This window comes from Urocitellus parryii, chromosome 2, assembly GCF_045843805.1.
Source record: "Urocitellus parryii isolate mUroPar1 chromosome 2, mUroPar1.hap1, whole genome shotgun sequence".
Taxonomy (NCBI): domain Eukaryota; kingdom Metazoa; phylum Chordata; class Mammalia; order Rodentia; family Sciuridae; genus Urocitellus; species Urocitellus parryii.
In genome coordinates this window covers 169301994-169317659 of record NC_135532.1, presented here as the reverse complement: position 1 = coordinate 169317659, position 15666 = coordinate 169301994, and the positions used below count along the sequence as shown (strand labels likewise).

At 36.2% G+C, this 15666-nt stretch overlaps 1 protein-coding gene and 1 pseudogene across 2 annotated transcripts in view; both read right to left on the bottom strand.

The window, feature by feature from the left end:
- Positions 1-582: 582 nt before the first annotated feature.
- On the bottom strand, positions 583-1732 carry LOC113187442 (protein yippee-like 2 pseudogene; annotated as a pseudogene).
- Positions 1733-13314: 11582 nt separating this feature from the next.
- Positions 13315-15666, bottom strand: part of Eaf2 (ELL associated factor 2) — a 42721-nt gene continuing 40369 nt past the window's right edge. For both annotated transcript variants that reach the window (XM_026394736.2, XM_026394742.2), the window contains one exon: positions 13315-13655. In XM_026394736.2, coding sequence (XP_026250521.1) covers positions 13609-13655 — 47 coding nt within the window. In that variant the 3' untranslated portion in view covers positions 13315-13608. The remainder of the gene's footprint in view (positions 13656-15666) is intronic.

Here is a 15666-nt window from a genome sequence, read left to right as displayed (position 1 = left end):
TCTTGTGCTCATTTGCTATCCTGGCACCTTTGGTATCAGAAACAGAAACTTTTGATCAGAAAGAAAGAAAGCAGTCATGAGGTGTCCCCCACCCTTTGTCCTTTTAATCAAGTTGATTATTTCAAGCCTAAAATTACCAGGTCTCCAGGAGCAGTGCAATTGTGTCCCTACCTCCACCCTCCTGCCCCCTGCCCCCCACCCTTAGACCCTCAGATTTCCCCCTTTTTCTTCTGCCTCATGCTGGTGCCACTGCTCTCTTGACCAAAGACCATCAGGCAGCTTGTACCTGGGCCCTGAGATCTTTTTCAAGGTGGACTCAGCCAGCCCTGCAGCCAAGAAACTCTTCCTTTCATTGTTTTGTATTCAGCCAACTCTAGAGAAGCCAGGATGAACTCAAAAACAGATACAAAGCCAAGAGACAGAGAGACAGCAATTTTAGAGGTCAGGCCACCGGAAAGATGGCATCAGTGTGGGAAGATGCCCCAGATGATAAGTCGCCTAAATGGATGTAACCAACTTTTCAATCACTGTCTTACACTTGGGTAGAATGTTCAGTTGGATGGTTGGGTAGATGCTGTCTGATCAGTCCCAGCCATTGTTCTTGATCATGTGTGCTAGCTGAATGATGTATTTGTCTTCTTTGGATTTCTGGTTGTTTTCAAAAGCATGTTCATATTTCCAGCCCCCCAGGGTGGTTTTGCAGTTTTCACAGTAAATGTCTGCAACTGTATGCCATCCTGTTTGTGACACTTGCTTTTCTGCAGGCCCACAGCCCATGTTAACTACTAAGTTAAAGAGGCATGCTCCTCTTTGACTTCCTTGGAATGGCTTGGAAAGCAGTTCATCGTGATTGGCCATGTGAGCACTACAGTGAGTGCAGCTGTAGATCCTGTGACAGAGGAGCAGATATGCCTGGAAACTCTTGAATCTTGTCATCTTCACCTCCGGCACTACTGAAAGAGGGTTGAACTCTGAGGCAGCCTTCGAGAAATCCCCACGGGATGATTCACACAGGGAACACACAGGTAAAGGCTGTGATTTGGTAGGGCGTGGGGGTGGGGCAGCCTCACACACTGGTGATGTCTTCAGGGGAAGAACCCTCAAGCAGGGTCTAGGGGTTGGTTCTTAGCAGCCTGATATCAGGCAAAGGACTGCCCTGCTCTATATTTTGGTTTTCGTCTATGGTTTCTGACTTATTATACTTATAACCTTTGTTATTTTTAAAATTTTGTTTTAGTTGTAGATGGACACAATACCTTAATTTTGTTTGTTTTATTTTTTTTTATGTGATGCCAGGAATCCAACCCAGTGCCTCACACATGCTAGGCAAGCGCTCTACCACTGAGCCACAAACCAGACCCTAACTCTTGTTATTTTCTAAGTGATAGAATAATGTTAAGGCACTTTAGGCCTCAAATGCAGGCCTCAGAAAGCCAAGTCTTTATTTCTCTCTTTTTCTCTCTGAATTTCTCCTACCCTTCTTTCACCTGCTCTTTTTCTCCCTGAGGCAGGACATAGAAATCAGAATTTCTCTTTCCCAAGATGGGATCATAGAAACTAAACATGTACTCTAATCTTCTCCTACAGTTATCTTAGAGATGGCCATAAAGAAATGTACCTTGTCTGATAGTAATTCATTCGACTCTCCTTGTTCCAGAAGGGTCTTGCCCCATACCCCCTGAGGAAGGAATGTTGAAGAGAAGGCCCTGCTGGGTTTCCTCATCCAGTCCATTAGCAATCACACCTGTGCAATGAAGTCTCCCCACCCACCCCGCAAAACAAATAATCTAAAAGGACAGGATTTAGTGAGTTTCCCGATGGCTGAATATGTGAAATTCCTAGAAGAGGGTGTGCCTAGACAGGGCATGGAAGATCCATGCCTATTCTTCCATACCCACTCCTATTTATCTCTTCCTCTATACCATTTGTAGTATTCTTTATAATAATCCAGGAAATATGTTTCTCAATCCTCTGAGCCATTCCAGCAAATTAATCAAACTTGAGGAGTGGGTAATAGGAACCCCAGCTTATAGCCCATTAGTCAGAAGCACTGGTGCTTCGCAAGGTGACTTGTAATTAGCATCTGAAGTGTGTGTGGTGGGGGACTGAGTCCTTGACCTGTGGGATCTGATGCTCTTTCCAGGTAGTATCATAATTGAATGGAATTAGTGTCTGATGCAGAATGGCTTGCTTGCTGGCAAGGAAAACAAATCACCACCCATTTTGCAATCACCAAAGACTTCTGTACAAATTGTGGTTTGAGAGGAAAGGAAGAAACAAAAACTGTTTTTTCCCAACTCACTGTCTTAAGCACCCACATGTAGTCTCAGGGTTGGTCAGAAGTGTGTGAGTTATCCATGAACTCTGTTGCATATATAGCTTTATCCCAAAATATGGTTACCCAACTAGGATTGCTACCTCAGAATAATCAGGCTAAGCTCTGGCCAGCATCAAGGATTCTGCTTAAAATGTTCCTGGGCATGAGTGTCACCTACTCCTTCAAATTGAATGAGTATCCTTCTGGGGACAGAGAAGATGTCAGTCATTGAAATTTTGAAGTTATTGGCTTTTAAAAATTACACATTTTACCCGTTCTTGAGTTCTTCATTTTGACTCATTTCTTAATAAACTGGAAATTGCTAAATTAATCATTATAGGAATGATGTGTGTGCAATCTAATTCCTGAATTCTGACATGTCTAAGAGTGCCTCCTTACCAAACTATGGATGGCATTTCATGAATACATAATTCATAGATCACATTCATACCCATGTGCAGATGAAACATTATTATATTTATACTTTTAGTGCTACAGAGTAGCTCAAAACCCTTTGATTTTTGTTCTTTAGTAACTAACTTACTTTTCCTGCTTGTATTCTTATGAATTTAATCAAACCATTCAGAACAGGTCAAACTAAAGGAGTATGGGCTTATAAGTATGTATTAGGTCTTGTATAATGTACAAACTCTCAATACATGCATCAAAAAAAAGGAGAAACAGAAGCACAGAAAATACTATTTTATTCTTCTATGTGTGTGTATGTATATGTACACACACACACACACACACACACACACACATATATACACACCCTTGAGGATATAGAGAATACTGACATACTAGGTATTGATTTCATAAAAATGGACTTTAAGAATTCTTCACTTATGGGGGAAATATCAAGGACAGAAGAAGATAAACTGTTTGGGTTTCAGGAAGTAAACTTTGAGAATATGGTGTACATTATGTAGCGAGCATTCTAGCTCATATCACCACATACTCATTTCTTATAAAGTCAATGATAATAAAAAGATTCTCAGTCTAACAACTTTCAGTAAAAAACTATTATAATTTTCATTTATATATTAAAATGAAAAGTATGTTTTCTAGTTACTTTGAATGTATGAGCTTGCTTTAGTTATGTAATAAATGACAGTTTATTATAATAAATGTAGTTCTCAAGAAACTAAGTATTATATAAAACAGAAATAAAAATAAGATAGTTTAACTGAATGTATTCTAGAGAAAGGAAAGAAGAGAGAAAGGAAAGAGTAAAACCAAAACATAAGAATTTTTTCAAAAACAACTACAGGAATTTCAATGGTAGGAGGTGAAATGGAATAAAATTTTATTTCCTAATTGCCAAAACTTGAAGCAGTTTTTGGTACCAGGGATTGAACCAGGGGCACTTAACCACTGAGCCACATCCCCAGCCCTATTTTGTATTTTATTTAGAGACAGGGTCTCGCTGAGTTGCTTAGTGTCTCACTAAGTTGCTGAGGCTGGCTTTGAACTCGTGATCCTCCTGCCTCAGCCTCTTGAGCTGCTGGGATTACAGGCATGTGCCACCACTCCCAGCATAACTAAGATATCCTTCAGTAGGTGAATGGATAAATAAACTAGTACATTCAGACATGTACCAATCTCTCAATTATGAAAAACATGGAGGAAACTTAAATGCTTTAAGTGAAAGCCAATCTGAAAAGGCTAGATATTTTATGATTCCAATATATGTCATTCAGGAAAAGAAAAATCTATGGAGACAGTAAAAAGATCAGTGTTTGCCAGGGTTTAAAGAGAATGAGATGAGTAGGCAGAGCATGGAAGATTTTTGGGGACAGTGAAATTATTCTCTGTGTTATTACATGCATCAAAAATACTGTATACATGTGTCAAAATCCATTCAAAAATCCATTAAATGTACATAGACTAAATCCTAATGTAAACTATGAACTTTGAGTGATGATGATGTATAATGTAGGTTTATCATTTACAACAAAGATACATCACTCTGTATAGGATATTGACAGTGGGGTCAGAGGACATAGGAAGTCTCTAAACCTTTTGCTCAATCTTGCTGTGAACTTAAAACTTCTCTAAAATATTTTAAAAGGATATTTTAAAAGTCACTGCTGATCAGTGACTTCTAATTATAATTAAATAGTTTTAATTTCTCCCAAATTCAAGGATATTATAAAAATAAACATTAATCATCTCAACATTTAATGACTTTATCCTAAATTAGTTTAGTTTTATCAAGAATTAAAGTATTTTATTTTTTTCCACATTTTTAATTGGTGCATTAGAGTTGTACATAATGGTAGGGTTTCTTGTTACATATCTATTCATGCACATGATATAATGATATAATTTGGCCAATATCATCCCCCAGTATTTCCCTTTCTCTCCTCTTCCCTTCCCCTGGTCCCTTTCTTTTCCTCTACAGCTCTCCCTTTGATTTTTATGAGACTAGCACCACTGCACACCTTTCTTTTCATTTTTCTTCTTCAGCTTCCACCCAAGAGAAAACACATGAGCCTTGACTTTGCATTTGGCTTATTTTGATTAACTAATCTCCAGCACAACTAAGACGTTCTTCAGTAGGTGAATGGATAAATAAACTGGTACACTCAGACATGGAATATTATTCAGCCTTAAAAAGAAATGGACTCTCAATCTATGAAAAACATGGAGGAAACATAAATGCTTTAAGTGAAAATCAATTTTAAGTGACTCTCCAATCTCTATAGTGAGATAGACATTCACACACACACACACACACACACACACATCCTTGGGATAAAACCCAGTTGGTCATGATGTACAATCTTAATGTATTGTTGAACATGATCTACTAACACTTTAATCAAAGATTTTTATATCTAAATCCATCAGATATTTATTGTATATGTCTCACAATGGATATGTGTGTGTGTGTGTGTGTGTGTGTGTGTGTGTGTGTGTAACAAATCTTATTTATCCTTTCATCCATTTATGGACACCTAGGCTTGTTCCACAGTCTGGCTAGTATGAATTGGGTATGCATGTATCACTATATTATTATCATTTTAATTCTTTAGGATAAATACCAAGGAGTGGTATAGCTGGATCATATTGTGGTCCCATTTCTAGTCTCTGAGAAACCTCCATACTGATTTCCATAGCAGTTGTACTAACTTACAATCCCACCAACACTACAAAGTGTTCCTTTTTCTTTGTGTCCTCTCCAGCATTTATTATTGCTTGTATTCTTTTTCTTTTCTTTTCTTTTTTTTTTGTACCAGCAATGGAACCTAAGAGTGCTTAGTCACTGAGCCCCAGCCACAGCCCTTTTTATTTTTTAAGACAGGGTATTGCTAGGTTGCTTACAGCCTTGCTAAACTGCTGAGGCTGGCTTTGAACCTGCAATCCTCCTACCTCAGTCTCCAAAGCTATTGGGATTACAGGCACCACCGCACCCAGCCTTGTTTGTATTCTTGATAGCTGCCACCTAGCTGGAATGAGTTGAAATCTCAGTGTAGTTTGGTTTGCATTTCCATAAATGCTAATGACATTGAATACTTTTTCATATATTTGTTGGCCATTTATATTTCTTCTTTCAAACAGTGTTAATTTTTCCCATTTATTAATTGGGTTATTTGTTGGTTTTGGGGTTAAGTTTTCTGACTTATTATATATTCTGGATATTAATCCTGTATCAGAAGAGTAGCTAGAAAAGATTTTCTTCCATTCTTTAGGTTCTTTCTTCACATTTTTTTTTTGTTTTCTTTGCTGTGTGCAGAAGCTTTTTAACTTGATGCCATCCCATTCATTAACTTGGCCTTATTTCCCGAGTTTTAGGGGTACTATTGATAAAATTGTTGCTTATGCCTACATGTTGGAGGGCTGACTCTGTTTTCCTCTAGGAATTGCATAGTTTCTGGTTACATTCCTAGGTCTTTGATCTACTTAAGTTGACTTTTGGACAGAGTGAGAGATAAGGATCTAATCCCATTCTTCTATAGGTTGATAACCAGTTTTCCCAGAACCATTTGTTTAAAAAGGCTGTCTTTTGTCCAGTGAATGATTTTGGTATTGTTGTTAAGGATCAGATGACTCTATCTGTGTGGATTTGTCTCTGTATCTTCTATTCTATAACATTGTCTTTTTATGCCAGTACCATGCAGTTTTTGTTACTATAGCTCTGTAGAATAATTTGAAGTCAGGTATTGTGATGCCTCCAGCATTGTCGTCGTCCTCCTCCCCCTCCCCCTTCCCCTCCCCCTCCTCTTCCTCCTCTGCTTTGGCTATCCTGGGTCTTTTATTCTTCCAAATAAATTTTATGATTTTTTTTCCTAGTTCTGTGAAGAATGTCATTGCTATTTTGATGGGGATTGCATTGAATCTATATATTGCTTTTGGTATATGGCCATTTTAACAATATTAATTCTGCCTATCTATGGCAGATCTTTCTATCTTCTTGAGTCTTCTACAGTCTCTTTCTTCAATGCTGTATAGTTTTAGTGTAGAGATCTTTCATCTCCTTACATAACATTTATTCCTAGATATTTTTTTAAGCTATTGTGAATGGGATTGCTTTCCTGATTTCTTTTTCAAAAGATTCAATATTGGTGGATAAGAAAGGTATTGATTTTGTACCTTGCTACTTTGCTGAACTTGTTTATTTGTTCTAGAAATCTTCTGGTCGTATTTTGTGGGTCGTCTAAGTATAGGATCATATGATCTGCAAATAGTGATAATTTGACTTCTTCCTTTCCTTTTTTTATGCTTTTTATTTCCTTCTCTTGCTCTGGCTAGAATTTCTAGCACTACATTAAAAGAAATTATGAGTGAACATCTTTGACTTGTTCCAGATTTTAAAGGAAAAGCTTTCAGTTTCTTCCCCATTTACTATGAGGATGGCTTTAGGTTTTTCATATAAAACCTTTATGTTGAGGCAAGTTCCTTCTATCCCTAGTTTCTTCAGTGTTTTTATCATGAATGGGTTTTGAATTTTGTCAAAGGCTTCATCTGCATCTATTGAGATGACAAAGTGATTTTTGTCTTAAATCTATATATGTGATGCATTGTGGTTGTGTTGGTCAATGTGGTTGAGTAGGTCACCTGGCTACCTCAGTCGCAGGGGCAGGGATGCACAGTCAACACACAGATACCAGGAACTGGTGAGAGATGGCAGCGATGTCCAGCAAGACGTCCAGCAAGTTCATTTATTATGGAAATGAATACAACTGATATTGAGCTCGGTTAGGGCGCATCCTCCAATCATACACAAGTAAAGCAGGTTATACAACATCTAGAAGCCAACAATCATACATATTGTTACACGGTGGAAGGCAGATTAGTAAGGTCTTTGTCCCTATGAAAGGGGCCTTATCACTGAGGATGTGGTTTCTCAAAAGGCTGGATCCTGCAGGTGTTCCTGTCAAGCCTGTATTGAGCGTAGGTTTTTCAAGCACTCTGAGTTGCTAATAGCTGCTATCTGCAAACCAAGAGTGACATCTACATTGCATTACACTTAATTATTTGTGTGTGCTAAATCATCCCTTCCTCCCTGGGATAAAACCAAGTTGGTCATGATGTACAATCTTAATATGTTAATATGTTGTTGAACATGATCTAACATTTTGTTAAAGATTTTTACATCTTAGTTCATCAAGGATATTGGTCTGTAGTTTTTTTTTCCTTAATGTGTCCTTACCTAGTTTTGATATGAATGGGACAGTAGCTTCATAGAATGAATTTGGAAGTGTTTAATCCCTTTCTATTTCATGAAATAATTTAAGGATCATTGGTGTTAGTTTTCCTTTTAAAGTCTGATAGAAATTAGATAAGAATTCATCTGGTCCTGAACTTTTCTTTGTTTGAAGGCTTTTAATCACTGCATCTATCTCATTGCTAGTTATTGGTCTGTTTTAGTTTTCTGTGTCCTCTTGATTCAATTTTGGCAAGTCATCTGTGTTTAAAAATTTATCCATTTCTTCTAGATTTCCAATTTATTGAAGTGTAAGTTTTCAAAATAGTCCCTAATGCTCCTCTGGATTTCTGTAAAATCTGTGGTGCTTTCTCTTTTTTATCTTTAATTTTATTAATTTGAGTCTTCTCTTTTTCTTTTGGTTAGTTTGGTTAAGTGCTTGCTAATCTTATATTTTCAAAGAACCACTGTTTCAAGGATCCCTTGTATTTTCTTTTTGGTCTCAATTTCAACAATATTGTTTTTAATTTTAAATTATTTCCTTCCTTCTACTGGTTTTAGAATTGGTTTGTTCTTGTTTTTCAAGGGCTCTGCCACAGTCTGGCTGGGCACAATTCAGGAGCCACTTGTCAAAAGAAACGAACTTTATTTTTAGAACCACACATGCCAAACAAAACAGCTCCTCAGGAAAAACCCTCAGAGCCCAACTGCTACCACCGGCTTCCCACAAGCCTCTCACACAAACACAAGCCTCACCACCTCCCACAATCCTCCTGCTCTTGAGGCCGATTGGCTGGGTCGCATGGGCAGAGCCAAAGAAATCCCCCAATGAGCATCACCGCAGAGGAGCCAATCAACTAGATGTTGCTGGGACCTGTAGGCCAATCATCAGCTGGCAGTCTGAAAGTTTGCTGGCAGCTGGAAGTTTGCTGGGGTCCCTTCGGCTGTGGCTCTCAACATCTCCCCCTCTGTTTAAACAACAAGCATGTGGCTTAGGCACCATGCCTGCCTTAGGTTGTCCAATAGTACATATGGTTCTTACCCATGATGGGATGAGCTGACCTCAAGGCGTCAGCCTCCTGTCTTAGGTTGGTACCACTGCAATTGGATCTTACCCGTCACTGACTACCGGTCCAGTACAGCCACACCTGTGGAGAGGTCTTTGTACCAGCAGGGGGGTGAGGTTCTTTGCCTCACCTCTGTTGGCCCCCAAATTTTAGCTGAACGACCATGACAAGCAGAAGGGAGGAAGATACACCAAGCCAATTGACGGCTCCTTTTGGAAAAATTGTACCATCGATGACATCATCAGCAAAAATACCCCAACAATACCACAAGTTGCTGCACCAACAGATAGTTCACAAGTCATACAGATTAATTCACAATGCATACAAGTGATACATAGTCCAGGCAAGTTCTGCAAGCAGTTCAGTGATGGCTATTGCAGAAGCTGTAGATTGGTTTTATCTTTGTCTTCACCAGCACTGGGATGAAGATAGGAATTCTGGCAATAATGGCTAAAGAAAAAATTATGTAACATTCCAGAAGGCACTAAAAGAACACAATTTTCTTAACAATTTACATTATCTTGAAGAGAATTATTAAATATAATGAAAAGGAAAGGTGAAAGTAAACAAACAGATCTGTTAACCTCCTTTTTTGTTCACATAGTAAAACAATCCTCAACAGTTGTTTACCCAATTTAAATTAAACCATTTAAATCACGTGAATAAAAAAAAAATATTTGGATCCATTTTTTCATGAGCGCTCATCATATATATGGACATACGTACATTCAAACATATAACATAAAATACAAGTGTGCACACATAATATAATACATACAACACATAACATAATAGTAAAGGCCTTATAACTTTTTACAGGTGAAATCTCCATTGCAATGTTTAAAAACTCTATAGTCAAAAAATAGAACTGATCAGCAAAACATTAACCTAGGTCTGTATGAGCTCAAAAAACAAAATAGAACTTCATGATGTGGGAAAGGGCAATAATAAAATAGATAATGAACAAAGCATCCTGGTTCTGTCACAGATGTAAGGATAACCAAACTGGAGTTTTGGATATCAGCTGGATTTGAGTCAAATCATCTTCTTTTTGGTCTGTAGAAATCGCTTTAGTTAATCTCTCTGGAATCCAAATTGGCTGCTGTTCTCCCTGTGGAAACACACAAACAGGCCCCCGATTCCAGACAATCACTGGGTCAGAACTTTAGTTAATCTCTCTGGAATCCAAATCGGCTGCTGTTCTTCCTGTGGAAACACACAAACAGGCCCCCGACTCCAGACAATCACTGGGTCAGGACCTTTCCATTGTCCTGTTTCTTTCCAAAGTACCTTGGGCTTATGTACATTTTTTGGACACATATGCCTTTCCGCAGCACTAAGTCCTGCTGAATCCAAATTTAAAAAGTTTAGAGTAAAAAGGGTTATTTTAAGTTTATCTTTGGGGAATATATATCCCTTCCCAATTCCGTCTTTTTGCTTTAATAAGTACATTTTAATAGTTTGATGAGCTCTTTCAACTATGCCTTGTCCCTGTGGATTGTATGGGATTCCTGTTATATGAGTAATACCAAATGTTGAGCAAAATTGTTTAAAAGAGGTAGAGGTGTAACCAGGACCATTATCTGTTTTTAACTGTTTAGGAACACCCACAGTGGCAAAATTTTGTAAGCAATGAGCTATAATATCTTTAGTTTTTTTCTCCGGCATGAAGGGAGCCCATCAAAAATCCGGAAGAAGTATCAACTGTAACATGTAAACATTTTAATTTTCCAAATTCTGGCAAGCGTGTGACGTCCATCTGCCAAATATGGTTAGGTATCAATCCTCTAGGATTGACTCCAAGATTAACTTGTGGTAAAAAGGTCACACAATTTTGACATTGTTTTATTATTTGTCTAGCTTGTTCCTTAGTTATTTTAAAATGCTTTTGTAAAGTATTAGCATTGATATGGAACCTTCTATGAAAATTTATAGCTTCTTCTAGTGTAGAGAAAATATGTATGTCATGTGTAGTTTTATCTGCTAAATCATTGCCCAAACTAAGGGCTCCAGGCAATCCTGTATGTGCCCTGATATGTCCTATAAAGAATGGATCTTTTCTGTCCCAGATTAGACTTTGTATAGTGGAAAGCAAAGAGAAAACAGTAGAGGAAAGGGAAATCCTACCAGCATCTTCAAGGGATAGTATAGCATTAACTATATACTGACTATCGGAAAATAGTTATATAGTTATATAGTATATAGTTAATGCTATAGCATTATATATTATAGCAGGCCCTAAGATGCATCATTGTTTATTTGGCATGCATAGCTATAAACTTTATTTTTAGAAACGCCTTTATAGTGTCCCAGAGGTTCTTATATGTTGTATCATTATTTTTGTTTGATTCTAAGAATTTTTTTTTGGAAGGGGTACAGGGTATTGAACTAAGGGGCACTCAACCATTGAGCCACATCTCTAGCCCTATTTTGTATTTTATTTAGAGACAAGGTTTCACTGATGCTTACCACTTCAATTTTTGCTGAGGCTGGCTTTGAACTTAAGATCCTCCCGTCTCAGCCTTCCAAGCTGCTGGGATTATAGGCATGTGCAACTGCACCTGGCTGACTCTTAACAATTTTTAAAATTTTTTCTTTGACTTTTCTATCACCCATTCATTAATCAAACATGTATTTTTCAACCTCTGTGTGTTTATATAGTTTCTGTAGTTTTTCATGTTTATTTTTCATTTCATTCCATTATGATCTGATAAGATGCAAGGAATTATATTATTTTTTTTTATTTGCTGGAGTTGCTCTGTGGCCTAAAATATGATCTATTTTGGAGATCGTTCCATTAGCTGCTGGAAGTATATTTGGCTGTTGTTGGATGAAATTTATATTTTTTTAAAAAATTTTTTAGTTGTAGCTGGACACAGTAACTCTATTTTGTTTATTTAACTTGTTTACGTGGTGCTGAGAATCGAACCCAGTGCCTCACACATGCTAGGCAAGCTCTCTACCACTGAACCACAACCCCAGCCCCTGGATGAAATATTTTATAGATATATGTTAAGTTCCTTTTATTTACCTTTTTCAGGTCCAATGAGTTTTTACTGAGTCTATGTCTGGATGACCTAACTATTCATGAGTGAGATGTGTTGAAACCATCTAATAATATTATACTGGAGTCTGAGTCTTTAATTTGAGTATTGTCTGTTTTATGTAATTAGGTGCACCAATATTTGAGCATAAATATTTACTATCATTATATATTCTTGTCATAAATATTTACTATCATTATATATTCTTGTCCTTTACCAGTATGAAGTGAACTTTTTTGTCTCTTTGGATTAATTCTGGATTAAAGTCTACTTTGTTAGACAGTAGCTACTCCAGATCGTTTTGGGGCTCCATTTTCATGGTTTATCAGTCTATCCTTTCTTGTAAAGAACATATAGTTGAGTCTTGTTTTTAAATCCATTCTAGCAGTCTATGTCTTTCAGAGAGTTGAGACCATTGAAGTGTTGAGACCATTTACATTCAATGTTATTACAGAAAGATGTTTATTAGTTTCTGCCATTTTCATTTATTTAAAATGTTTAATTTGGTACTGTTTCTCATTTTTAAGCTACTTTTCAAATGAGATTTGTTAACTTGTGAGCTCTGAGGCTGGGTTTTGATTTCTCCTGTGTAGAATACTTCTGTAGGTATTTTCTATAGTGTGAAATTAATAGTCAGGAATTCTTTTAGTTTCTGCTTATCTTGGAGGGTTTTTATTTCTTAGATTCTTAAAGATATCTTTGCTGGACATAGCAATATTGGATGATGGTTATTTTCCTTCAGGACTTGGAACACATCATTTCAAGCCCTCCTGGATTTTGGAATTTGTGCTGATACATTGGAAGTAATTCTGATTGGCTTGACTCTAAATGTGACCTTTTTCTCTTGAAGCTTTTAAAATTTTTACCCTTGTTCTGTATGTCAGGCATTTCAATCATAATGTGTCATGGAGAGGTTCTTTTTTGATATTGTCTATTTGGGTTCTGAATGCTTCCTGTTTCTGGATGTCCATCTCAAGAGTCCAATTATTTTCACCCCAAATTTAAGGAATATCAGACAGGAAAGGCTTAGATATAAAATTTAATAAATTCATTATAAATCATTATAAATCATTAATTTCACAATTGGAGACAGCAGTGAGAAAAAAATAGTATATTGAACTTAAGACTCTAGAAATCTTTTTTTTTTTTTTTTTTTATATAGTGCTAGGGATTAAACCCAGGGCTTTGTGCATGCAAGACCAGCACTCTACCAACTGAGTTATATCCCCTGCCCTAAGACTAGAAATCTTGAATTCCAACTTGTTAACTAATAACACCTGGGCAAGTTAACAACCTCTGACTCTGTTTCCTCATTTATCAAACTTCATAAAAATTTTCTTTAGATTAAACAAAGACAACACATGAAAATGCTTGTATTCAATAAAAAGTTAAAAATTATGAATTGAATTTAATTTCCTTTATCATAAAAAGTTAAGGCATATTTTCCTACCATACTAGTTTTTATTCTTAATACAAAATAAATTATCACATGCCTTAAAAATGTTATATTTATAGCTAAAAATTTCCTTAGTCATCACTGCCACTTTCTGATTCACTCAGCTGCAAATCATTTCCTAAAATGAAAGAGAAATAACAAAATTTTAGTAACTAAATATTTAAATTAATTAGTAGTAATTAATTAAATATAAATAGTTACTTATTTTTCATAACATAAATATTATGCAAAATGTAACACCACAAGTGATTCTATTTAGATAGCTTTTTGTCATTTATAATCATATTATTTATCTTGTAAATAACTCAAGTAATATTGCCTAAAAAGAAAAAAGTCTTACCATCAAATTTTTGTCATAGCTTTAGCACCACTGGCATCTGCTTTAGTCTTCTTTCACATACCAACATTACTTTTCTTTTTTAATACCACTGACTTATTACGTGTGGTTTAGATCAGATCATTATTTTGGAGAGTTAAAAAAATGTTATATAATTTTTACTTAAAATACAGTCAAAGTCATTAAAGAATACATTTCAAGAATATGTCATCATAGATTATTTTTGTAAATCATCTTTAATTTAGTCATGGGGCTTATATTTCAGTGGAGGACATACAGTAAACAAATGAACAAACATGTAACATAATGGCCAGTATGAATAAGCGCTATGAAAAAATAAAGATGAGTATGGAGATAGTGGTGGAAGGTGTTTTAGACAGTGTAGCTAGAAAATATTAATGTAGAGAGAAAGTCATAAAAAATGAGGGTGGGGAGATGCAGATGTCCAAACTAAGGGAACAGCAAGCAGAAAAGCCCCAGGGAAGGAGTATGCTTGTTGTGTTCTTTGACTTGCAAGAAGCCACTGTGGCTAGAGTGGAATGAATGAGGAAGAGAATGGTGGGAAATGAGGTCAGAAAGATATCCAGAAGGTCAAGGTAAAAACTTTGAATTTTGTTTGAAACATAATGAGGATTCATGTGAAAATTTTAAGCAGGCAGATGACGAATGAGAGCTGTACATCAATTAATACACTACAATGGAGAGGAAAAAACACAGAGGGAAGGAGAGGAGTTGAGTCTATTGCAGTTTCTCACATAAGAAAAAATAGCTTTGAAATGTCTGGAGCTTGTCCTTTCATCCTTGATGTTTACTACTGTGGATTTACTACTGCGTTGGATTTTATATTTATTCGTATTTATCTGGCTTATTAGCTGAAATAGATTAATAACTTCCTTCAATTTTGGAAAATTCTCAGAATTGAGTTTTCATTCTATTCTTTTCATTCTTTCTGGAATTCCCACTGCACAGTGTTTAACTTTCTGTTATCTTCCTTATCTCTAAACTGCTCTCTCACTGTATATTTCTATCTTGTATCGTGTTCTGGGATAGTTCCTTAATCTTATCTTCTATTTCAATAATTCATTCTTCAAATGTGTCTAGTCTACAGTTTTTCCCATTTATTGATTTTTTTAAAAATTTCAATGACCAACCTTTCTGTTTTTACTTTTTTGTGGTGCTGGTGATAAATGTTCTACTACTGAGCTATATCCCCAGTCTTTGAATCTTTTTAACAATCTGTTGGATTTTGATTCATTTCTGCTTGACTTTGTTGAATAATATGGCTTTTAAAGTTATATCTTTGTGCATCTTTTGAACATTTTTAGCATACTTCTTTAAATGTCTTTGTCTTAAACTGTTGTATAACAAATTTTTATTTGCAAAGAATTCATGTTCCAATTGTTAATTTTGTTAGCTTTCTAAGCATTAGATTTTTTCTTAAGTTTTAGAATTATGTTTGCTCGTTTACTAACCAAAGAGTATCCCCACCTGTACCAATACCTTGCATCCTCTCATCCTCTCCAAAATACTGTAACTTCAAATATAAGCAAGACTCAGGTTACCTAAATCATATCAAGCACTTTTAATCCTTCCCTGAAGCTTCTTACCACTACCAACTCTTTTTGAACTCAGGAGCCAATGAGTAGGGCTTCAGCCTGACCAAGCCTACAGTTTTATGTTTGTATTCTAGTTCCTGTCTATGGACATGTTTATTTTATGTTTGATCCTGGTCATGCCTGGCTTTTATCTTTTAATATTTTATCCATTGTTACAGTATTTGGCACAAAGACAA